Source organism: Dermacentor silvarum, chromosome 5, assembly GCF_013339745.2.
Source record: "Dermacentor silvarum isolate Dsil-2018 chromosome 5, BIME_Dsil_1.4, whole genome shotgun sequence".
In the NCBI taxonomy this organism is placed as follows: domain Eukaryota; kingdom Metazoa; phylum Arthropoda; class Arachnida; order Ixodida; family Ixodidae; genus Dermacentor; species Dermacentor silvarum.
This window is the reverse complement of record NC_051158.1, coordinates 163,294,080-163,320,621: the sequence shown is the minus strand read 5'-3', so window position 1 is coordinate 163,320,621 and position 26,542 is coordinate 163,294,080. Positions and strand designations below refer to the sequence as shown.

General features: G+C 46.4%; 1 protein-coding gene across 6 annotated transcripts in view; it reads right to left on the bottom strand.

The window, feature by feature from the left end:
- LOC119454526 (uncharacterized) overlaps window positions 1-24,210 on the bottom strand; it is an 83,788-nt gene extending 59,578 nt beyond the window's left edge. Inside the window, exons 1-4 of one of the 6 annotated variants that reach the window (XR_007466713.1) lie at window positions 23,778-24,208; window positions 18,637-19,003; window positions 9,455-9,515; window positions 4,564-5,886 (exon numbers count right to left, since the gene is read on the bottom strand). Coding sequence is in view for 3 of the 6 variants with exons in the window: in XM_049666884.1 (XP_049522841.1) it covers window positions 9,455-9,515; window positions 18,637-19,003; window positions 23,778-24,151 (802 nt within the window). In the remaining 3 variants the exon portion in view is untranslated. Of the gene's footprint in view, window positions 1-4,563; window positions 5,887-9,454; window positions 9,516-18,636; window positions 19,004-23,555; window positions 23,699-23,777 lie in introns of those variants that run through there. The other 5 variants (XR_007466714.1, XM_049666884.1, XR_007466716.1 and 2 more) reach the window with 5 other exon arrangements.
- Between the last annotated feature and the right edge of the window lie 2,332 nt (window positions 24,211-26,542).

Genomic DNA, 26,542 nt, shown 5'->3' with positions numbered 1-26,542 from the left:
GCCTTTCACGGTATACACTTCAGGCATGGAGAGATATCTCGTGGAATGTGGCTGGGGTTTCGACCTCACTTAGAGGAAGGAAGAATGCAACAATGGCTACTGCCTGCTTTATTGTATGCAGATGATGTAGTAGCAATGGCGGGGAGCATGGCAGATCTCCACGTGTATAGCGATGACAACTGATGCACTGTCAGTGGTGCTGGGCTTCCAGCAGAGAGATCAGGCTATAGACCAGAAAATCGTCCTTTCTCATCATCGTTTCCTATACCTAATCCAATGCACCTTCTTACCTTCTCAGTGTGGTTGGTGTCCACAATCAACTTCCATTGATTGTGGAAGCTGCACTCTTTTCCTTGAGTGTAAGGGGCATGTCAAAAATCCTAAAATGCCTGGGAAGTGCAGATTTCAAAGCGTGTGGCTTAGCAGTCACAGCTACAAGGACTGGGCTGCATTGGATACCAGGGACCCACAGCAAGCGAAATGCAGGCCTTGCGGAAAGATGCGGAAAGAGTAGACTCGCCATGGGCGAGTCTACTCTCATTAAAAACTCTGCCTATGTCGTGCTTTTCAACGACTCTGGCTACGAGTTTCTGCAGCAGAAAGAAATGGATGTGCATGTGTGCTGGAATTCCTCACATGAGGCTGCCAAAAGATGCCTTATGTCTGTCTTCATGGGGCATGTGAATTCAGAGAACCTCCCGAAAAAGCTGTTTAAGGGACACTAAAGGCCAATATTAAGTCAAGCTAAAGTGGTAGGTTAATTGCAGCAGAACTGCAAGTGGTACGTTAATGCTCGAGAACATCTAAGGCGTCAGTATCACGAACAGAGCTTTAGTAATTGAGAAATTAAGGCACATGCAGGATACGATTTGAGAACCCCCCGGAACATTCAAGCACTACTGGATGACATGGGCACTGCTCATATTTATGGCACTAGTACTCAAACACTCGTAATAAGCAGATCATTGCATTGCATTATAAGGCAGAAAAAAAATGCTACTTGTTCAGTTCTATTGATTTTTAAGAAAAAAAAAAAGCTTATTGACGTTACCCTTGACAACAAGGGTATCGAGTGACAACTCACTCGACTCTGCGCCGCCCACGCCTTTACATTTCAGTGGTTTCGGTATCGTGTAGAGCAGCGCTGGTTCTGCTGGCTCATAAAACTTGCACAAGGTAGTAGAGAATGCCACGTCCATGTGATGTCACGCGATGCCCAAACGGTCCACGCCACTTGACCAAGAGCAGCTGCATCGGCGAATCTAACGCTCTGTCTTGGCTCGGTTTCTCAATGGCCATGCGTTTGCATTTTGTGCAAAAAACCGTAGCACCATCTGTTGGACGCCGTTTTACTCACCCACCCAGCTCAGGGGTGGGCAAATTGAATTAAGCTGGAGTTATGCAGATCCTTCAGATGCAATTTTCTCTTAAAGCTAAGGCTTTTTTTGGCACGAAACCAGCACTGCGAGGTCTTGGCAATGCCATGTTAATAGTCCACGCTGCCTAATATTTGCCCTTAGTGTTTCTTTAAAGGCCTTGGAGCCTTTACCACTTGGGAAGATTGCCCAAGTTTCAATGGATGGGCTGAAAGTTAACCTAAAGTTATTTAGGTTCCTGAAAGCAGACTTGCTTGAAAACTACGAAGTGCAGTGTGTTGATTTAAGCACGTGTGGCCTTCACACAGTTCAGAATGTCTATAAGGAAGTGGGAACTTGACGTCCTACAATTAAGTCTGAGCATGCTTGAGGTATTTTTCAGCGTGTTAGACTGGGACAAGTGAACACACACAGAGCTGTGTGCGTACACTTTTTTGTCAACGTCTAACACGCTGAAAAATACCTCAATAATGCAGGACCAACTAGCCCAATGATCAACCTGAGGATGTTGTTTGACAGCTCCCCACACAAGTTGGTCCGACAGTTGGTTTTGAATTTAGTTCCCTCAGCACAGCAGCCCAGTGCTCTAACCTTAATTTTTGACCATGGACTAACCAGTGATCCAAGTTGGCAGGAAAGAGGCTAGGCGTAAACATAAATACATAGACGGAGATATACCGCAAACTGGTTGAAGTTCCCAAAGAATCCTACTTGCATTTAATAGTACTCGAGAAGGGCCCCTGGAATTGTCCTTGGTCAGAGGCTGGTCCTTCCTGGACTCGCAGCTTACGTGCTGCAAAACAGATGAGTGTCTTGCAGGCCTAAGGAAAGTGGTGGATGCCCTCATCGCAGCAGGTAGAGCAGGTGACAAACAACGGGACTCTGCTCCGGCGGAATGCACCGAGTTGTTGCAATAGCAAAGACAGCAGCATTGTAGAATAAAAGGCTACGTGGAATCTCGATGATACAATCACGGCTAATACGAATTTCCGGATGATACGAATTTTTCTGAGGTCCCGGCCGAGCCCCATTACTTTGCAACGTGCTAGAGAACGGTTGTTACAAATCGATTTTCGACTAGCGTCGGTTGATACGAATAAACGCCGCGCCATCGACGGCCGCGAAAGAGAACAGCGCGCAGTCACGCGCATTTTCCCTTTCTCGTTTGGTGCGGAGGCGCAGACGCGGCGCCGGACAGCCCGTGACTGGGCGTGAAGAGTTCGAAGCGGTGGCGCTTTTGGTTGCTTTTGTGCTTTTCTGTTTGTCTCTTCGCTCGCTGCGGCGGCCGCGCTTGCCGCAGCAAGCGAAGGTTCGTGTGGTCTATCGCTTCAACGGAAACTGAGCGGCGTAAGCACAGCGCATACAAAGGTCAGAGCCATGTGGAGATCGCTTTCAAGATACGGTGCGCGCGACAACACCGACAACCGGCACAGGTGCAAAGTACAAGAACGCATTTGTTGGCATAGTAGGAGCCCCCCCCCCCCCCCTCCCTCAGTCCTGCGCTACCTTCCCGCTTTGCTCCTTTCGCGTGGGGAGATTGTGTCGCCAGGTACCCTTGCGCTCGGTTGCAAGGTACGCATTTGGTGCCACAGCACAGCACCCCCCCCCCCCCTTTCTCCCATACCCCTACGGCCTTTCGCGCAATGGAAGTCGCGTTTGCTCTCCACTGTGCGTTCGCTGTCCGTGAAGGTGCGCGTCCCCCGCGCGCTTTCACTCGCACATACGGCGCGTGGTGACGACTTTATCGCCCTTGGACTCGTGCTCCACGTCTCATGCTCCTCCTCCGCATCGCCCTCGTTGATCTCGTCTCCCATCGGTGGGCGCACCTCGTGCTTGCTACCGCCCTTGTCGGCGAGATTTTCCAGCGGAAGCCGCAATTTCGTCTCACGCGGCTGCACTGTAAGTGGTATGCGTATACATGGAGTTCTATGGGAGGGTAAACGGGAGTCGGAAAAGGCCGCGTTGTAGCCAGTTCTGTACTATAAGCGGTTACGTTTAAGTGGTCTATACTGTAAATGCTTTTTATGTATGTGTGCCTGAGTGAGTTCACCTCTCGACTCTTTAATTTAGCTAGTTTTAATTGTGTTTCGATGATACAAATTTCGGCTAATACGAATTTTTTTGTGACCCCATGAGATTCGTATCATCGAGATTCCACTGTATAACGAACACTGCAGAAGTCACTTCGTGAATGCAACTTTAACTGCGTGAGACTCTTTCGGGGGGCATAGCGGCTGCACACACAGGAACCTCGAAGCAACGATGCTCACTTGACAGGGTCCGCTTCAAGACTGAATGTTTATTTTACAAAAGACAGATTGCAGGGAACCGAAAAGAAAGTGGAAAGAAAACATGAAGTCCAAGTTCTCTGTAGGCTGCACTGACGCTTTCGGCCCTCTCAGAGGAGCCAGCGATTTGTACTCAGCAGGCGGTCCGCCGAAAACAAGGGGCACGGATCAAGTTGTGGGTCGAGGCGCCGGCAGGGACGCTAGCCCAGCGGGGCCCTTGTCTGTTTGCCGGCTCCCCCTCTCCTGCGTCGTCGGGTGGCAGCCGCTCAGAATTCTCAGCAAGATTAGACTCTTCGAGAACGGCTCGAATACTTAGTATGGAGAGCTGTGGAATGCTGTCAAGCTGGTACTTGTCCTCAGCCCTAGATAGGCAACTGTGGAGCGGGGGTTCCACATAATCCGCCAGGTTGCTGTAGAGAACCTCACGAACTTGTCTCATGTCTCACAACACATCATATGTGTTGCAGCAAATAAAGTTGGTTGTATTCTGAGTGCCTCCATCATGGAGGAGCTAAGAACGTATGTGTTAGCAGCAAGGATCCGCTACAATGCGCAAATGGAAGTGCCAAAAAAAGAAAGGAGGAGCTTGAGGACTCTGGGCAGCCAAAAAAAGCATCTGGTCCAGGATGAAATTGACAATACGAGGAAAAAGAAAAAAAAAAAACTTGAAGCAGTCATTGCTAATCTGACTGCTTCAACAGACCACTCTACACAGAAAAACCGGAAGCATGCAACGACATCACCTTAGTAGTGACATTGAACAGCTTGCAGTAGACAATAAAATGCAAAGTGGGAGAAACTGTGAACATTATCCAGCTAATGCAAGCGAAGTCCCAGCAGCTGCATTAATGTTCTTAACTCGTGTGCAAGTTTGGAACTTGAAGTGATCAAGGCTAAACATTTCTAATGAAATTTTTTTATTTCCAGTGCAATAAAGCAATGTATAATGTTTTGAAAACATTGTCGTAAAATACTGCTACATGGGATGGCGTTCTGCACCCTTGAAGAAGATTGAACAGGGCCTTGAAAGTCCTTGAACATCTTCGAATTTTTGTCTCTGAAACTTGTACGACCCTGTTAGTCTATGCAGTACATTTGAGTAGATGTAGTGTGCTGGTTGTTGAGGAGTACACGGATGACTTCTATTAATGAATGTAGTACAGATATGACTGGCCGATCGGCAATTGGTAGTGTTGGGACTCGGGTAGCATTTAGGCCGGTGATCCTTCCGCCATAGGGATGAGTACGTCCGGGAGTAAAGCGAGAGAAAAAAAGGTTTATCTACATATTTACAGTGGCTCGAAATATGGAAGCCCACTCCTTGGGGGAGCACTTTCAAAGTCTCAGCTCACTACATGTCTGAGCACATATCAGAACACGTCAGGACACCCCACTGCACCCAAGGTGTCCGCTTATAAAACATTGGTCTTCCCTAGTTGACCCGACTAAGGAATCTGATGACCTTGGTGCGGCCAATCAGAGGGGTCGTATTGTTTACAGAACTCCGCCTCTAATGTTGCACCCTCTAAGCAAGGACGAGGCAATCTGGAAACAAGGGATTCACACCCCTACAAAAGTCGTCTCCTTGGTTTCTATCTCTCGGTGATGTTCCTCTTGCCAGGGTCGGGAGAGTGACCTTAGTGCTGGTCCCCGCTTCCACGAAAGGTGGAAAGGTGGCGGTTGTGGTCGCTTCGTGAGCTCCTTTGTCATTGCGTCCCAGCCGGTGTCCGATGTGCCCTCAACTGCATGCGGCACTGAAGGGAATGTAGGCGTCTCCTTCACAGCAGCCATACTCTGTTTGAAAGGCGATCAGTGGTGGCTACGCCAGGCAATTTCAGGGGCGTCTCCATGGGTCCCATTTTCCCTGGCCATATTTTCCAAGACAGCGAAGTCATTTTTATATGAGGACAGACTTTGGCACTTGAATTGCAGAATATCACAGTCACTAAGGCTCCTGGCCGATCAGGATAAGCACACCACACATGTATTTAGGCTAGCATCTTTTGCTCGGCTGTTTAAAGTCTCTCCAGATATGAACACCATTCACCCACTGCACTGCACTGACTTGGACACAGTTCTGACAACACAGCTGGCAGCCTTTGAGGCCATTTCCATGCTACACTGGGTGGAGACGTCCTTGGGGAAGATGAGCTCAAATGCTGCAAGGCGAACCAACCTCCGCACTGCATCCTGGTCACTTGCACAGTGGCCTCCATCTTGTTCTGGAAGCAGAGATGTCAAACACTGAGACAGGCATTGGATCAGTGAGACAACAGGAAACCTTTAAATACACCATACATGCTGAGAACCAAAGTGCAGACACAATGCTCCCATTAGTCAAGGGCTCCATTTTGTGTTTGACCTGCGTTTCAAAAATGGCCCCCCAACTACTCAAGAGCATTAAAGTTCATTTTATGCTGGCAGTCATAAGGCCCTCTGTGGTGAAACTGCCCCCACAAAAATTCAGCAGTGATGACTCTGTCATTGGTGCATACCTGCCAAGTTCGAAGAAATTAAATCCGGAAGATCTTCCGACAAGGACGGGGCAGAGGGGGCAGTCGGTTACTCCCCCCCCCCCCCCCCTCGATGCCTATATTTTCAAATGCTGACGAGAGAGCTTCATTACAATTTTATTTACAGATATACAAATGACCACATGAACAAGAAGGTCTCACTTTTGCAAGCATTTCGTTGTTGCTAATTAAATTCTCGGCTCTTACGTCCCACAACTATCATCTGATTATGAGGCACGCCGTAGTGGGGAACTGCGGATTAATTTCGACCACCTGGGGTTCTTTAAGATGTAACCAATGAATGGCACACGGGCGTTTTTGCATTTCGCCGCCAACAAATGCGGTTGGACAAACGCAATGCCAGAGCGGCTGACGCCGAGGAGAACGACGGAGAGTCGAGTGTCGCTAGTTGTGGAACGTGGCATTCACTCGCTAGCTTTATGAGACTAGGGCCACTAGGGCACCAAACAACCCCGTCAGCGTAAGGAGCGGCTCCGTGGTTAATGAAACAGTGCATGTATACGGTTTCCCTATTATTTTCTTAACGATGTTTTGCGCGAAGAACTTCCAACTGGATTGGATTGGGTTGGATTCTTTTTGCCAATGTGGCATGACAAAGCGCTGGATGCATATTGATACGGGACACAACTGCAATTTCTGGGAGATTTTCCTGTCAACCGTACAACCGAAAGACATGGTCCAAATCCAGGAGTCTCCCGGGTAATCCGGGAGACTTGACAGGTATGTCGGTGCACACATAAGCAATCCTGACAAAAAAATGTAAAGAATCATGGATTTTGTACCAAAATCAACGAAGAGAAAAACTATGCAGACCCGAAGGAGTGTGGGAATCAATGTTTAGTCAAGCGGAGAGCTGGCTAGCTAGCATTAATTTAGGATTGTACAAAGCATTACCAGATAGCACAACATGTCCGTGCAAGTCAAGTAACTGTACGTGATGCGAGGATGTGTGTGACAATAATAAGGCAACAATTACACAACAAACGATGGCTTGGCGAAAATAATAGTATGACACTGTGAATGATTGCCTGGTCACTATTTTATTGTATACATCTGGAACAGACATAGTTTATACTACTCGATACTTTATACTACTAATATACAGTAGATCTCCATAAATTTGACTCCAGTTAATTCGATTCGGACAGAAGATCCTGGCCGGCGCCCATGATGTTTCTGGGCTCAAAGTTTCATTATTTCGATCCTAAGATTGGCCTTCACCAGTTAATTCGAACTTGACCAACCAGCATGCACACATCTAGCTCTAGGTGACCCCAATAGTGATAGTGGCAGCGTCTGTCTTGGGGGAGCTCAGGGGACAGTGAATATGTTGAACGCACGTCATCTCCCGTTGAAAATGCCTATGTTCGCCTGCCCAGAAGGATTTTCAAGCAATAATCGAAACTCACAATGTTTGATGATGTTATTTACCAGATTCAAATGCGCACCTTTTTTTTCCATCTTTTTTTTTTCTTCCAGGATTTGCCTGCACAATGGAATCGGACATGAAACTAAAACCGCCTTTGCGACGTTCGAACACTTTACCGCATAACACTGACATATTGCGGTGAAGCTGACTTTAAAAAGTGGCCGCCATTCTGCAACACATATTGCTCATATTTCATGCTAAAAAAATCAGGTGCACATTAGATTTCTACTTTGCTTAGAGCTTTAATGTCATTTATATTGTCACGTACGAGTTTGTACCACTATGAACAAAATTATGTTGGTTGGTGGAGAGACTGAAGTGTCTCGGAACTCGGTAGATGTGGTACTCTGAGCTACAACCTTCTAACTGTATATATTGTAAATACATATATTTTCTCCCCAAAACATTTCTGTGGAAGTGTGGGGTAATCTCGCCACAAGCCGGCCCTGGATCTTCGCAGCGGGCGCCACGTTGGGTCCGCTGTTATGGCTACTGACGCTGCCTCTGCCGCTAACGCTGCCTCCGCCGCTCAGACACCAGCGGAAGTGGTACTAACCCAACTACGTCACCCGGGAATGTTCACTGGCACTGGCAAGGTCGACGTCGAAGACTGGCTGACGTCGTATGAGCGCGTCGGTAAGCACAACAAGTGGAATGCCACACTTTTGCTGGCCAACATGATCTTTTACTTGGGAGGAACCGAGAAGGTATGGTTCGAGACACATGAAACCAAAATTACAAGCTTGGACTCCTGCAAGGAAAAGCTACGCAATCTTTTCGGAAGACCTGTTGGACGTCAAATGGAGGCCAAGCAAGAGCTAGCGTCTCATGTCCAGACACCAACCGAATCGTACGTCGCGTATATTCAAGATTTTCTGGCTCTCTGCCGTAAAGCGGACCCGGACATGCTGGAGGCCGATAGGGTTGGAGACATCTTAAAGGGCATCGCGGACGATGCGTTCAACCTCCTGCTTTGCAGGAACTGCTCAACGGTTGAATCCATCATAAAGGAATGCCGAAATTTTGGGCAAGCGAAGAGCAAACGCATCGTACAATGCTTCGACCGACTTCCGAATACAGCTGCCACTTCCTCCTGCAACGACCCTCCGGCACCACATCCGCCTGCCACACCAAGCTTGACACAGGTCATCCATCTCGAACTTGAGGCTGTGGCTCCAAGTTCTCACTGTCCCCATACGCACGACATGACCAACTCGCTCATTCAAGCTGTTGTCCGCCAAGAAATTGCAAACATGGACGTCCAGTCTGCTGCGGTACGGGTGGGACGCCCACGTCCCACCCCTACCGCTCCTGTCATTGCGTCTGCGGCACCTTGCCAGTCGTTCCCGAATCGATATTGGAACCCCTCTGAGTGGCGAACACCGGATGACAGGCCAATTTGCTTTGGTTGCTCCCGGGTCGGTCACATCTCACGCCACTGCTGTAGTAGCCGCTGGTACTCCTCGCCTCGACCATATGCTGATCGCCGCTTCGACCGAGACCCTCGGTCTCTGTCGCCCCTTACTGAACCATACCATGCCGGCCTTCCCTCTCGGGGAAACACCTCTAGCCGCTCACCCTCGCTGCAACGCCGTCAGTCCCGTTCGCCTCAATCAAATCAATCAAATCTGGCAGGTAGAGTGTTCATGGGCGTTAATGATTTAATAAATGACGTGGACCAAAAAATTAAATCTTGCTGTAGAATTAAAGTAAACAAAATGCAGCACTCAGTGCAAGATTCTAGTTTAAAGCTGTTAGAATAAAACTGCAGATCACTGTACTGTGTCTTTCTGCAAGAAAGGCATTGATACATCGCTGGTCACTAACCTGCAACTGATCGGCTGGAAGCAAATGAGTCATGGGTCCTCCCTTCCAAATCAGAGGAACCCTGCAAAGCAGAAGGGGTTACAAGCAACATTAAAGCACTATAGGAAGCATGTCACACGATGCACCCCACAGTACTCTGACAAGCTTGGATTGCAACTTTGCAGGGCATTGATGGGCTGTGTAAAGACACACTCAATAAATTTATTGCTTCTCACCACGAAAAACAATTAATTCATGCAGTAAGTGAAAGTGTTCCTACAGCAATTATTGAAATTTATCAAACAAGTACTGAAGAATAAAACTCGACAGAAACAACCTCGGGTTGATATCTTTGTAAACAATCGCATGCATATTACCACAAGGCACGCATTGTAGATTTCAGTGACGAACGTGTTCCTCGGCCACCATGGACCTTGTAGAGAAAGCTGAACTTCTATTCAGCACCGAGACATGTTGACTCACAAAGATGGAAAGTGCTCGAGACACACGCACATCTTGCATGTACCTAGTGGCATCTAGTGACAACCAAGACAGAAAGCACTCGAGACAGACGCACATCGTGCATGTACCTAGTGGCATCTAGTGACAACTAGTGCCCCAGAAACATAAAAACTGCTAAGTGGGCCGCTGAGCGAGAAAAAGACTACTGCTTTAATAATTACAGCAGAACTCTGTACTGAGGGCTTTGACTCGATTTTATTTGATAAATGAAATGTGTCCTCTCTCTATGCCTAAAATGTGACATGCTAAATAAAGGAAAAAATGGTGTGAACACTCAATAATTCACACTAATGTCAACATTACTATGCACAAATGCCATGTGCAAAAATATGTGTATAAAAATGTGGCATGAAACTGCCATTTTTTCAGAATCAAAAGTTGATTTCACGAGTTCTGCCTGCTTATGATGCAATGCAAGTGCCACATTGGGAACAACTTTCACAATATTTCTGGGAACTTAAATGTACAGTTTGAGGAAATCGGAAGACTTTGCCATTACTATAAAAGACGGTGGTGGTCTTGTATGAACATTTGTCAATGCATTCTAGCTCAAGCTGAGTAGAGTTATCAGCGAATAAAACCAATCAACAACGATATGATAAGTGCTTTAGTAGCAACAAAGTCGAAGGCCTACTGACTGCTGCATAGGAATAACACCAATATATTTTAGAAGAAAAACTGACGCTGCTAGATTTACCAAGGATAGAAAATAGTTATCCTTTGTTCGAGGGTTCAGGGCATCATGGTATTGAGTGCAGAGTGAAAGATACAAGGGCGTCAGAAGGATGAAAAATGCAAGTGCTTACCTGCAAATAAAATAAATACTCAATAAGAGCAATAATACAAACAATTCTTTTGTGGCATCGCAAAAAAAAAAAAAAGATCTCTGTACACCCAACAATGAAATTTTATTTGCATATGAGCCAGCAGCTGTGTTTTTGCATTGCTTAGCACATTTCATGCACTTTCCGGTTTGTGTGTTTATTTCTGTGTTCTAACCTCTCTCCCGCCAACTTGGGTAACCGGGTAGTCCACGGTCTAATGGGTGGAGCATCCAACTGCTGTGCCGAAAAAACTGCGTTTGAAATCAACCGTTGGACCAATTCGTGTCACTGAGTATGACACGCTTGGTATGTGCGGCTTTTTAATTAATGAGCATGTGCCGCTTTACAATGAAAACAAAGATCCTTTAATACTTATCTATTGCTGCGCGGAATCGAACCCACACCATATAATATACTCAGACAATCGTGCATAAATATATATTCTGATGCATGTGGACTTTGTTGCACCACTGCTAGATTGTGCAGCATGTCCAGAGGAATGCGCAAGAGGAATCCGGCTGCATACACGCCTCACGGGACGTGTTTTGGCAGTGGAAAATGCAGTGTGTCGCTGCAGTGCTGCAATTAACGTCGACATTCGTTGCTAAATGGTTGCTGCCAGATTTTCTGGTTTTCCTTTTTTGTGCCTTTCTCTACAAAGAAATTTAGCCATAAAGTTTGGCCTGCCTCTTAGGGAGAAGAAATTGCGCAGACTGTGCGGTAAAACTAATGCAAGTCATAATCCGTCATATTGTTTTTCTTTCGTTCAGTGTCAGCTATAGCGCTACCCGTAGATCATAATCAATGTCTCTGTATGAGGCATAGCATTTCCTCTAAAAAATTACTACAGCTAACTCTGGCGTCAGTGGTCTACAGGAAATGCAAGTATGGCAGTTTGGCCGGCATGGCAATGAGGGTTAGTGCATAGGTTTGCCTTAAATTTCCTCCTCCTAGCATTGAATCGCTTTGTGACTTTGCAAATTAATAACTTTCAACAGACTATTGCGTTATAAATGCAACAATTCGTAATGATTATGCATGTGCGCAGAAACTTGTTGCTTTCATGCGCTTCGGAAAGCATGATTGCATGGAAATTTAGAAAGATAAAGCAAAATTAATAATGCCGCAAGAACGTCTGAAGCCACAAGGGTGAATGTTAAGACGAATTCATGTAATACTTGTCACTTCCATGCTTGCTGAATGATCACAGTGGCAGAGTTCACTCCAGACTACAACTTTTTACACTTCATGATAACATGCTGCAATTGTCGAAATACCACCATTTTCAAAATACGTGCTGTGAGCATGTGTCTGTCGATGCACACTCTGGTGTCATTCTGTTCACCTGACTTTTTCACTTCGCTGTTGCTGACTTCCCGACTTATTGTCTCTTGTTCTGCTGGCCTATTCCGGCACCTACCAATATGTCCACATACGTAGTGTCATGTGCCCATTTGCACACACCAAATGAGCCAAGTTGCACGGCCGCTCGATGAAAAACACACAGTGCGGCCTGCCGCGTCGCGGCGCAGGCAATGGGCGAGAGCGTGGAAGCGGAGTTGACAGTTGTCGCCGCATTTGGCTAGGAGGGCGCCAGTAGTAGGGGAGGGCTCCACGTGACGCGCGGGCGGGAAGGAGCGCGCGTTCAGCGGGTAGGTCGAGATAGCGGTTGTTTTTCTCCACATGAATCGCTCGCACTGAGTGTCACTCAAGACAGTTTGCGCATGTGTGATATTTTATGCGTTAGGCAAAATGCCGCGCAACTGTTGTGTGCCGTTGTGTTCCACGAATGCATCGAAGGACCCGCAAATACGCTACCACGAGTTTCCCAGTAACGCAGGGCAGCATGGCTGCCAAACATTTCCCGTGAGGGACCCGGCGGGAAGGGAACAGTATGGCAGCCGAATGACAGGTCCCTGGTGTGCGCCTTGCATTTTACGGAGCAGGACTACAAGAAGACCGATAAGTTGAGGATACTTTTGCCAACGGCTGTGCCGACAGTGTTCCCCGGTTATCCAAGCTACATGAGCACGAGGAGCACGCCTGCTCCGAGGAAGAAGCGGCCACGCTTGGAAATGCTCGGGCAATGCTGCTTCAAAAGACAGTCCTGTCATTAGCCAAAACGGCTCGTCAAGTCACGACTGAAGGCATGACGCCCAACAACTCCGAACTAGAGAATGAAACGTGTGTGGAAATTGCATCATTTTCAGATGCATCATGTCAAACTACATTCGACCTTGTTAAACTGACAGAAGAAGCTCAAAAAAAAAAAAAAAGCGCTGCTTCCAAGCGAAGATCGCTCGTATGAAAGGAGCACTGCAGGCCCTTCAAGAAAAAGTGGATGAGGCTGAGGAGCGTGCACAGTTTTATGAAAATAACACGGACATTGCATGTTTTATGAAGGTGCTCAATGGTGCTGCGCAAAGTGACAAGACTGCCGAGTTCGTTAGAAACCAAGTCCGCAGTTTCTCGACGAAGAAGCCCCACCATAGTGACGTCATTTTAAGGGAATGTGTAATTTGGAAGGCATGCTCCAACAAAGGTTATGAACATGCAAGGTCCAGAAATCTCTTTAAATCGCTCAACGCTCCGGAAATATGTAGGCCATTCAACAGGTGAAATCGGCGTCACTTCGTTGATAAAGGAGCGGCTGTGCATCGAATTCAAGGGTCTCACTGGTCTCACTCTTACGAGCGCTTCTTGCCAACTGGGCAGGAAATGTTAATTTGTCTGTTGAGCGTCTCGTACGCTTGGCTCAAAAACCTCTGGCCAGGAAAGTGCTGCGCCTGTGATTCCAATAACACAGTGATCCGTTTTATCACACACGTGCAATAAAGCAAGTATGACTCCCCTGATGTTCACAATGCTTTTGTTTCTAAGATGTGAGCTACAATCATTCCGGAAATACAACCGCATCTGTCAATGAGCGTCTCTCCTGTTACAAAAATAACTGTAGCACAAACATGCATTATCGAGGGTGAACAGCGCAACGGCAACAAAAGAGGGAAAACATGAGGCGAAAAATCGCAACTCGCACGAGCAACCACTTGAGATAAAACTAACACTTGCTATATTTAGGTTGAAGCATCGCCGACGCACATTCGGTAGGACGATTACCAATATAGTTAACGCTGTAGCAAGTTTATTGTAACCCTTTAAAAACTAACAAGCGCATAGCAGCTGCTGCTGTCAAGCCGCGATGCCCCGCAATAATTCCGGCGCTCTCGCTTTCGGTCTCCCCAGAGGCTCCCCTACTGGTGGCGCCGCGGCGGCAGCCCGGAGCACTAGGCGCGCCACGCCATATCCGCTCCACGCGGCAGGCCGCACCGTGTGTTTTTCATCGAGCGGCCGTGCAAGTTGTCTATCCAGGCACATATCCATTGGCCCAAGTTGGCATAGAAGAGGTTAGATCCAGAAAAGATCACAAGAATGCTAGTCCATGGTTTGTACAGTACATGTGACTCAACATTCAAGGACATTTCAAGGATGCCAAAGGCAAAAATAAGGGAGGAACAAACCTTATTCGTACACATACAAGAGAGGAAAGAGCTGGGCTAGTTGGTGCAGTTTCATTGCAGAGGAGTGCAAACAAACAGGCACACAACACCTAGACACCACAAGCACTTACGGTGTCCAGGTGCTCCGTGTACATTTTCGTGCGCATCTTTACAATGCACCGTACACATATATTGGAAAAAAGCGAAAACCTCCTTCTCACCAGCAATTTCTTGCAGCTAAGCAGCTGCTGAGTTGGATGCAAGCATCAAGCTTTTAAGGTGGCGTTTCAATGTTAACTTCCCCACTGTAACGATGTAAACCACCTTCTAGCATGATGGTTAGTACTGTGCAGCTTCAGCCAAAGATACCTGTTGCATTAAAGCCACATGGCTGAGACTTACTTTCCACCAGGCATATCCAGAGCATACGGCTCGAAAATAGGAGCCATTACTGCAACAGTGTAAACCAACTAATAAAACAGCAAAAATAGTGGTACGGCTTTGTAACTTCATCTCGCTTCGTCTAGCTCCCCGACAACAATGGTAATTTAAACAAGCCTGCTGCTGTTTACTCAGATGTTAGTCTTGAATGTCTCTCCCTTCAATTGCCATTGTGTTAAATTAGTATTTCACGTGATAATTTAGGTTTTCTGGGTTGCAAGTCCCACTAGAAAATAGTTACATGATATTAGTAGCTACACGTACGACGGGACCCTTTAGTAATTCTGCTGGGTCCCAGAAAGTGTCTATTGACCCTTATCGCGGCGATCCTGTGGGCGCTGCCATGTTTGATCACGTGGTGACGCGTCCATTGCTTGCCTCAACTACCTCCATTGCCTCCGTGTTTACAATGGATGTGTATGACGCCGGTGCGGCTTAGAAAACCTCTGTTTTCGGATATATCGTAGACGGTGACTGGGTGGACGACACGAAGATCTGGCCATAGCTTCAGAGAACATGCAAAAGCGCTTTCCTAGCTGATTAAGCTATGTCCAAACGGTGCGAGCAGCGTATATGGTGCTTGCTCTAACAGTGGGGCTAAATATGTATTCGAAGATATCCAAACTTTCCGCTCATGAATTGAATCAGGATTATGGTGTTTTGGTCTTCGTTCTTTATTTGGCAAATATTTTGAAGCAGCGGCTTGTCACGTTTCTGACTCAGTAAGGTTCATCGGTGCAGTCACTATCTGATCATTTTTTGCCCAATCGCTCGTGGGTGTGCTCAGTTCCGTTAGATTTGTTCTTGCTGCGTACAAGGCTTGAAACGTAGCTGTTCTGCACAGCATAATACATTGTAGCAAATGCGTATTATCGCTAGTAACTCGCTTACTCTTGTGGACCGTCACGAAACATTCAGCTTCGACAATTCGTGCACTATCGGTGTAGTACCGTCACTTATTGTGCATATATAGTGCGCATATATTCAAGTGTGCGCTCATTCACTTATTCTTGACACGCTGTCGAAAGAGTGGGTGTAAGTTTCCATGCTGGTTGAGGTAGATGTGTGTAGATACTGTGCACAAAACCTACTACGACAGGAAGCAGCACTACTTCCGTTATCATTGTTTAACGAGCGATACTCACTCTTGCCGACGTACCAGGGCTGAAGCCCTTTCTTTGAAGGTTCGCAATACAACGCTAGCGGATGAGCAAATTTGTGTATCCTCGAAGAAAGCTGTACATCTCGAAGTGCGGGAAACGAACAGTTGCAGCAGCAGTCCGCAAACTGGGCCCCCACATATTCATTACATTCCTGAATATGCCAGTCAATATTTTTGCAGTCAACTATTGCACACGTCTTCAATCCACATAATTCAAACCAGCATGAATGGAGCACAGTGCATTAGCGAAAACTCAGTTGCATTTCCGACAGCCGATTGTACAGAAGCAAGGTAGAACTGGTAGTAATGGTTTTGTATTCGTGCGCGGTCGCTGTGGAGACGTATGGCACGCCGCCATAAGCGCCATCTTGTTTCTCTAGAATAAACTGCTCCGCGAAAATGGCCAATATATGTGTGTGCATGCATTGCATTGCTAACAATAATGTGAAGGGCAACACTGACATGACAGCCCATACCTATACAGAGGGCACCACCGCAGTGTTTGCAATGGCACTGCTGCTGTTCACTGCTGGCCTCGCAAAATGTTCCCAATTGTAAGCGCGAAGCAGTGCATGAAGCAATGTTGGCGTGGACAGGCTCGTAGAAACTGGAGACTAAGGCAGCAGCACTAAATACAAGACAGCAAACGGGGCAAGTTGGGGTAGATTTGTGGTTAGGAAAGCATGAAGGGTCAGACACTTTCAGCTGACAATAAGCACTTGGCCTGTTCTTCCGTTTGGATTTGTCCTGCGCTTCCCTAACCACTAAAAAAAAAATTTTTTTTTTTGCTCATATGTTAAAGCTGCTTTGTTCCACTCTGATACCCGCGACGGGGTATGTGAAACATCTGTGAGTGCTACAGAAGGTGCACGGGCATTAAGGTACAGAAATGATGTAACCAGAAATTATACACCTTGCAGTTATGCATTCATTACAAAGCTTACATGCTTAAATTATGTTACAGCTAGTGGGAGTCTCACGGTCTAATTTTGCAATCGTGCTCGCTCCCTATTCACAGTGGGAGGGTTAGTTTTGCAAAGGGGTGCATGGGCACTAGTGCACAGAAATGACTCCCTACTGGTGGAACCATACACTACCCTGCACCGCTCAAACCTGCTACACTCATACATGGTTAGGGCTCCAGCACTTGCTTCAATGTCCCACTCTTCTGCTCCCCCTATGGACAAGTTCTGCTGTGGTCAAAGAAATTCGATAGCCCTTTGTCTTGCTGCCCCAAGTCTCTACACGCCATTTCTGGACCCTGTGTGTTGAACGCAGGGCTGCCACAGCCCAGAAACAGTCAGAGTTCTGCAACAAAGTGCACACCTTATAACTCATAATGAGCACTGGTTGAGTCAAATGAATGACACCTACGTAGAGTGAGCTCTCTCAAACACGACCACGCCAGCTCAGACTGACAAATGTACTGCTGAACTATGTCTCTCCAAACACCGCATGCGAGGCTAAATTTAGTTCCGACTGCGCCACGTGTGGCACAACAACAGTGCATCCTCCGCACGGAACACATGCATGAACAAGGCTTCTTTCTTCTACACAATGATACCAAAGTATAGGACCGTGGGTAGTACGGTTGCAAAGATAAACGTAATAATAGTGTTAGATGTAATTGTTACATGCGGTTTTAGCAAGCAAGCCCCTATGCTGACAAAATGAAAGACGTTTCATGTCAAAAAAGGTCACATCACCACCAGTGCCATTGCCTACAAGCATATGAACAGGAGCAAAAACAGTGGCATATGTTCAGGAATATGATCAGCTGAGCAGCATTGATAGAACTGCGAAGAAAAGTAGACAGGACAGCTTTGCCTCCCAGACTATTTACCTTGCACAGGGGTATAGCACTTTACAAATGTATCCCAACAGCATTCCAAGCACAGGCTCTTCTCCCAGGTGCATTTACTGTCTCTATCTAAGTGCATGAAAGAAATGTTATTGTTCCCACATGACCAATCAACAGGCGCAGCCCATCGTATTATGCTACAAACTGCACTTGCAGTGCCTGCCTTCCCAAATGAGTCGGTGCAAGAGCGCGGAAACCTCAGGCACAGCTTGTCCCTGTGTCAAATCGTGGAGTGTAATGCAGGTGGCTGGCGCTGCACTGTCCAGCAGAGTGCTGCACTTCCCAAGCTAGTGCAGAAAGTGCAGTGCAAAGCATCAAAGGTGCTGGCATCGTGATAGGATCACTTTGCATTCCTATTTCATTTACCTCAATATGGGAATTAGAGGCGGAAGGCAAACCGCAAGCAGCAATTCACTTATTTCCAGGGTGGTGGTACTAAACATCAAAAAGTTGGTACATTTCTGGGCTAACATAAGGTGCAAGGCATGCAGGGAGGCTAGGCCTGTGTGCTAGTCAGGCTTCCACTTTTCATTTCTGTAGCTACTTCCAAAGCATGTTTTTTTTTAAGTTCCAGCTTTGTACACTTTGCACTGAGGACATGAGAGGGTGTAGGTGAGTGAAGACCAGCAGCAGCAATGACCCAAAATCTTTCTCGTCTGCCCATCCAACCAGTGGAAAAATGATTTCGCTGAAGTTACTCTGGGGTTGCCATTGCTGGGGTGAGAAAGTTCAATGTAGGAAGCAGCTATTACTTTCGCCTCTGCATCAGGTCTAGGAAAGATGTTTGAAGAGGGTGTCCTTAGTGTTCCTCTGTGTGCGTATCACGTAGATTCAATGGTCCTAGAAACATGCGACCCAATTCCCACAGAGTGGGCCCCCGAAATCTCACGACTTACCAAAATTGATGCGGTGTCGGCCGTGGAATTCTCATTGGCCACTAAAGTGCACCGCTCTTCGACTGGGTACAGCGTTGGCACGGCGCCCCTTCTTAGACGCTTCCTCCAGCCCATGCTGCAGCCACGTAGTTGCTCGAACCTGAAGCAGCGAACTGCGAAGTGCAGTGAGCACACCAAGCTGATCTCATTGGTCGGTGGATTCCAGTCACGGGCACCACCACAGGGGCACCCGCGCACAAAGTCAATCCAAGCCTGGCGCTGGGACGGTTTGGCAGGCAAGGGGTACAGGATGGAGCTGGGTGCCGATCGCGAGTGGCAGACTGGCACGACACACTGTGGAGTTCTTGGCGCAGCAGGATCTGCATTGCTGTTCCAATAGATGCATGCTATAGCAAAACTCTGGCAATCGTGATGCAATTCATGTCTGTGGCCAACACACAACCTCGCTAACTCGCTCTTGTGCTAACTCGCTCTTGTGAAAACAGGACAGACACTTGGGCTAGCTGCTCCGATCTGAGCAAGAGGTGCAGCAGTGCCAAATTTTCAACCAGCAGAGCTTATGTACTGACAACTTAACAAAACAATGACAGTGATCACAAACATTAGAAAAAAGAATACTAGCAGCATGCATATTTGTATGTCTAAAAGGTAGCAGCATGCATACCGTTTCTAGCCATGTACCAACTAGCCCGACAGCAGACGCTACTAAGCATGCATGTTATACGCTGACCGTTTTTTCACTATTTTAAAGCAATGAATATTTCTTGTAAGCAGCACAACTGTGTTGCCCGCTCGAACAACACTGCTCTTTTATGGGAATGTGGGAGATGGAAATTCAAGACGATGAGCAGTATCATTCACAAGGCGAGAGCAGGAGCCAACGTTTCGACAAGTGGACTTTTCTTCAAGGCAACATATGCTCTCCTTGGAACAGTATATATAGGTAGGGTTCTTCTAAAGGGGAGAGAAGGTAAGGCGGGTAGTGAATAACGAGCGAGAGTGTATTGGCGGCAAGGGTGTGGAATTGAAAAGAAAGTTAATACGCTACTGATAGTCGGTGTAGGAATTTGAGGCAGCGCCATGTGTTAGCTGGTTGACGTGTCACTGTAGGTTTCTATTTTCGTGGAAGGGGCCTGGACAACGGGGAAGGGGGGGGGGGGGGGGCGGTATCTGCTTCGTGGAGGTCAGTGAACTATCGTGTCTGACAGCGAGAATAAAAGTAGCGGCAGAAAAATGGTGCTCGTGGGAAAAAGAAATGGGGGGGGGGGGGGGGGGGCATATATATATATATATATATATATACATAAAAAATGAATGAATGAGTGAAAGCAAAGGGAGGTTGGAATATTATTGATAATTGAATAACAAAAAAAACTAAGCAACTCAATGAAAAATGACTAAGTGCTGTTGCCTAGACTTGGAAATTTAACATAGCAAATGGATTCTCAAGCTCCCTTTGAAATGTTCATGCCTATTGGCTGCAATGTCTTGAACTTATGGATGAGGTACGATTCTCTATATTTTCTGTCTTACATAGAATGGAAATTTGACTGTAGTATGTAGAGTTTAAGTTCATCAATGTTCTGACCTGGTTGGTTGAAATGCTCGGCGACGGCTTTGGGAAGCTTTTTAGCTGTGTCCGCGCGATGTCCGTTTAGCCTGATGTTCATTGATTGACCCGTTTCACCGATATATTGCTTCTTACAGAAGGAACACTCAAGCATATAAATTACATCGGAGCTAGTGCAAGTAAAGCTAGTTTTCACTTAATGTGTGTAACCATTTGCAGTGCTTTTAATTTTAAGGTCCCTTTGAAGATGCCTGCAGGTTTTGCACCTGGGGCGAGAAAATGCTTCTATTACGGGGAGTGATGTTGGCTGACTTTTGCATGCACCAACATGGCTTAAATGTTTCTGTTGCGGCGACAGTAACCCTTGGTACATCCGGGAATGCTTTTCTCAGATGCTTGTTATTTGATAATACTGGGTGGTATTTTCGTAGGATGTTATTTATGCTTGGGAGGGCATTAGAATATTTTGTTATAAAGGCTGGTGGTCTATCAGATGCTGGTGCACGTTGTTTCTTAGCTAATGCCGACTGCCTTTCTAATCTTGACGTGACGTGATAAACCTGGTCAGGAGGAATTTGTTGATGGTTTCGTTCCGCTAGCGTTACTTCAAGGTCATTTAGGTGGTGGATATAATCGTTGTCTTCGCTACAGATTCTTCTTATTCATTTTGCTTGTTCAACAAAATTTCCTCGCTTGCAGTGTCGCGGGTGATGACTGGTGTAGTCTAAGTAGGCTGGCTATCCGTAGGCTTCCTGTAACGTATTGTTCTCAGTTTTTCATTTACTATGTAAATCGTAGTGTCGAGGAAGTTGATCTGACTAGGAGAGTGGTGAGCCGTAAACTTAATACTCGGGTGAAAGCGGTTGAAATGGCTAATTAGGTCGGTTAGCACATTTGTGTAGTGTTCTCATATAATGAATATGTCGTCAATGCAACTAGGTAGGTGCGGGGTTTTAAAGGGTATGATTTTATCAGGTTTTCTTCAAGCTGTCCGATGAAAATGTTGGCATAGGTGGGAGCGAATGGTGTTCCCATGCTTGTGCCGAAAGTTTGTAGGTAGTGAATAGAATCGAATTCGAAATAGTTGCGTGTGAGAACTCGAAAAGTGACAGGTAAACTTCAGGAGCGTGCGCTTGAGGATTGACTGCGAGGGACTTCGACACGGATTCAAGGCACATGTTGCATGCATTGCAAAACTTTGGCAAGTGTGTGCTCCAGTCATGTCAGCTTTGCATTTTCACAAACATTCTTGCTCTCTTGCTTTGAAACTTCTGGGAAAATACTATAGGAATCACAGCAAGGGGGGGGCAGACGGTAAATGTCCACCTTGTAGCCATGATCATTTCGGCTGCTGCTGAAGTGCTGTTTGGCTAGGCTGGGGCAACACCGAGAAGGAAACGGATGGCCCGTCAGTTTCCGTCTCGCTTGTTCAGCTCCAGCCAATCAGCGACTATGAAAATGAATAGTCCTACTACGTTGATATTTACTTTCAACCATGGTTGCTTCAACCATGCTTGCCAAGTCTTCAGGAGAAAAAGTAGCCGAAAATTCCAGAAAGTAGCCAAAAAAGGTCACCAACTGTGGCACAAGCTTTATTTGGTAGCCAAAAAATTCACCGACGATTACAATACTACTTAATGCGAGATTTGAGAGCAGCTCTATATGCTTTTTCATTTCACCATATATTGGCTGGAGCGGACAGTCTGTATTTTGCGGCACGTTGCAAACGGAGCAAAGTGTGGCGCGACTGATTCACTAATTTGGAGATCGCAAGAGCCAGCGTGAGGGTGACGTGTGGGCGCGATTCACAGCAGCTGCAGCCGACAGACCTCCCAGACAACTCGCATTACTCTTGCACCATCTCGTATTCATCCCCCCCCCATCGCCGCACTACTTCTCACCCTTTCGCCATACCCTCCCCCTCCTCTGCTTTCCTGCTCGCATCTTTCATCACCCGCTGTGCTCCGCATTTGCCTTCATCTTCCGCTGTGCTTGTTCGCTCGGTTATGCCGACACTCACCCTAGGAATAGGTGCCGAAGCGCTGTGCTCTAAAAAGTAGACACGGTACCACAAACCAACCAACCAACCCTCCCCTGGTCTGTAAATGTCTCTGTCAGTTAATTTTATAATTAGCAGCCAATACGTAATTATCGATCACGCATGGTGATCCATGATGGAACAAAAAATTATTTGAATATATTCCCTGAAATTATATAACATCTCAAGACGATGCAGTAACGAAACGAGTGCCTGAAAGAAGTCCCTGACCCGACACAGTAGCAGCAATACAGAGCATATAAAAATTGACATTTGCTAAAATAAAAAAAATTCACTAACTAATACTGTTGGTGTTTGACTACAAATTTTTCGCTAGTTAAGGTTATAGTATTGTCGAGGCTATACACAACAAAGTACAGTCAACATACTGGACTTGGGATATTCACAAGAAAATAAGAATAAGCAGATGTTGTACCTTGCAGAATCAAAAACCAATTTCCAGCGAAGTCGTTTGTTTCGAGCAGTTGGAAAGAAAGTTACCTGTAATTATACTTTAAAAGGTTGCTCATATATGAGAGTTCCTTTTGAAGCCTTACCTGCATGTAACGCGTTTGAACACTTATTGTTAGGAATTTGTAAATGCCTGTAATTCATCAGCACACATTTTACTTTGCCAGAATATTACCCATAGCATTAACCCACCCGCCCACTCTTTATTTTTGCTAGATTTGATCTCGGTTTCGTTCCCAGTTCTCTCAGACCAGCGGGATAAGTTCTACTTTGTTCGTAAACCACATTAATAAAGGTCAAGATCGCTTCGATGAGTAATTTACAGCAAATGTTGTAATTTGTCCCTTCACTTCGAACTTAGCCTACACACATAATCCATAACACGCCCCTTATTTTCGCCAATTATAACCACGGTGGATTGATTAGTTCACCGAGGGCCACGCAGGAGAAACCAACTACGAAAGTATTATGACGCATGAAATCAGAAAAAGAAAATAATTATTTGCAATGGTTCTAATTTGACCAGGAACGTAAAAATTTTGTCCAACATGGCACTTGGCATGGCCTGAGCCTCTCCCATTTCCATGCAATATAATCATGTTGAAACCTACACTATGACGAGACAATGGGAAGCCTATCTAATAGTGGTCATATTACACATTCTAAAACTTGATTTTTTTTTTTCCTTTTTGCAAAAGCTGCGTTTCATCCAACTCATTTTACTTCGCAGAGAAATTTTCATAGCGTTCCAACCATTTTCGCTAAGTTTGATCTCGGTGGCATTTGTAGTTCTACCAGGGCAACGGGTTAAATTCTGCCCCGTTCGTTTGACACACTTACCCATTTTGAACTTCGCCTACTCATCACCCACCACCTCGTCCTTCCTGTCACCAAAAATAAAGAAGCTGTCTGCTGCCTCATTTAGTTCACTGTGGGACACCGGGCGAACCCATTATACGTAACATGCATAAATAAAAAAAGAAAAAAAAAATCTACGAAGGAGGATAACCAGCGAAGCTGCATTGAGACGACTATTATACGGTAACAAACTCCCGCTCGAACCTCGCCCCGGCGAAACGTTCCGACGGACTGTATCCACGTCGACGCCTTGCGTTGTCCCACTCGCGGTACTCGGGGTCTTGACGGGCACAACGCTTGCGCTTGGCCTCAGCGGCCCGCTCTTCGTCGGTCGCATTCGCCCGCCGTCGGCGCCCATATTCTCGCTGCTGCTGCCGCCGACGCTCCAGACGGAGCGCTACCCGGGCCCTCTGTACTTCGTCGGCAAGAGAGTTCGATGGTCTCGACCCGCCGGCCGCTGCGCGTACGGCGGCTTCGGCTTCCCGTCGCTTTCGCGCCCATTCGCGCTTTTGTTCACGTCGGCGCTCTTCGAGGGCACGTTCTTCTTCTTCAGAGCGAACTACGCGCGGCCTGCCCATAACAAGTCCACTGTGCAACTGCTGCTAACGCCCTCTAACGCTGTTCTGTGCTCTAACAATGCCTCTTTTACTAAAGGGGGCATTGGCTCTAACCATCTCTAACGTCGCTAGAGCAACTACTACGTTACGTCAGAAAAAAAATTACAAAAAAAAAAAAATACGAGGCACCACGATTGGTAGGTAGATTATCACGTTTCAGTTACTTTTTCAGTCCCTCCAATCGGGAACGAGGGAGAGCCGGCGGCGCACAGTGTACTAGAATATGGTCGAGTGGGACGAGCGGCTGGGGCGGCGCATGCTTTGCAGTGAGGCGCCCGACGTGGAAAAATACTGTGGCGGCGCTGCGATCGAACTGGATTGGGCCGCATCAAGGTCGCGCCGTTGGAAACTGCTGGCGATACTGCTCGGCAGGGTCATTCGCACTACTTCGCGCGCTGGTATTTGCGTTCAGACCTCTCAAATGGTGTTCATAATCGAATATGACATGTATATATGTCTTAAGCACAAATGCCTTTCTTTCTCTTCATATTATTTTTTAATGCCGCTCGGTGATTGCCCGTGCATTGCGGCCGCAGTGTCGGCTTTCATTCTACTATGTTATTGTACGGTTCCCTTTGGAGAACAAATATTTTTCTCTTTCTTCAAGCAGCATGCATCTCTCGTGTGTATTGTTCCGCATATAGTTTTCGATCAGTAGGTCTTGCGGAACGCAAACGGATAAACATATGTAACCTTCCTGCTTGCCGCTTCAAACAAGTAAAGCATATCTGCCCCATCCGGCACCTTGTACTCAGATTTCTTTCTTCTTTTTGGGGTTTTTTACGTGCCACAACCAGTTCTGATTATAAGGCACGCCGTAGTGCAGGGCTCCGGATTAATTTTGACCAGCTGGGGTTCATTAACGTCCACTACAACGCAAGCACACGGGCTTCTTGCGCCTCCATCGAAATGCGGCCGCCGCGGCCGGGATTCGATTCCGCGAACTCGTCCTCAGCAGCGCAACGCCTTAGCTAACTGAGCCCCCGCGGCGGGTACTCAGATTTACGGGAAGCATTGTTATTGAAAAAAAAAAAAAAAAAACTGCAGCGCAACATTCTATTCAAGTTTCCGCCTTACTCGCGTAACTGAATGCGGAGTAATGGGTACGGGGTCATTTATCGCGGTCGGTGTCATTCTGGAAATTCATTTCAAGTGGGTGCGTTTTGCAACCTCACCGGCTGCAATTCGTAAATTGCAATATGTGTCGTAAAGTAATTAACTAAGAAGTTCATTAATTCATTTTGTTAATAAGTTGAATAGGTGTTTCGATTCTCGTGCTACTAATGTCCGCCTCTTCGAATAACCCAGCTCATCAATGAGAATTGTGCTAACTGCCACAGGAGATTTTTAAAAATCCCCTAAACCTTAATTTCGAACACCCGGTACAGTGAATATACGGCGTTGCGCTGCTAAACTGGAGCTCGCGGGTTCAATCCGTCGCGGAATTCGATGGGAACAAATGGAAAACACTCGTGTACTTCTATTTAGGTGCACGTTAAAAAGCCCCAGGTGGGGAAATCTAAACCGGGTGCCTCATACTCATATCGTGGTTTTGCCACGTAAAACCCACAAATTTGTTTGAACTAAAAAAAAAAAAATACAGGTGGCTGCGTTCTTCGTCTTTTTGCTAGGAGTGTAAACAAAATAAATTATTCTCGAGTCTGATTTCCGAGAAAAACATGTTACGCTTATCCTATATTTCATACATAAATGTAATGCCATTCCCAAATGTCTGTCCGCTCAACTAAGCAGCTTGTATATTATAAACGGCTGCTTTCAGTTATTCGACGCACTATCATAACGACAATAATGAAGCAATTAGAGAAACGGCATACCTCACATACACGTACAGATATGTGTAGATCTGCTGCGTTCGTTCAAGAAGGTAAGTGTGGTACCACATGGGGCACCCAGTTTTAATGGGTTGCAAAGATGGTGAGACTCAAAAAAAAAGTTTTCCTTGCCTGAATCAAGTTAGCAGATTTACAGGCTGCCCCAAAACGGGGCACTTATATTGAATGACAGCTTATTACACTTATTAGCAGGGCTTATTAGCAGCTTATTAGCCGGACTTATTAACACCCCTGCGTTAATTTTCTCAGGAACTGCGCCTCTGCGCAACAGCCACAACTCTCCGGCAGCACAATCATTCGGAATAACAGTCCTCACTTGCATCGGTCTCTCACCTTTGAGACTGCAATAGTGCGGTTATGTGTTACATTCGTACGGAAACGACTGTTCGGCGTCGTACAGCATAACAATAACACTTGCATATATATATATATATATATATATATATATATATATATATATATATATATATATATATATAGTTTTAATTGGCTGCTGTGA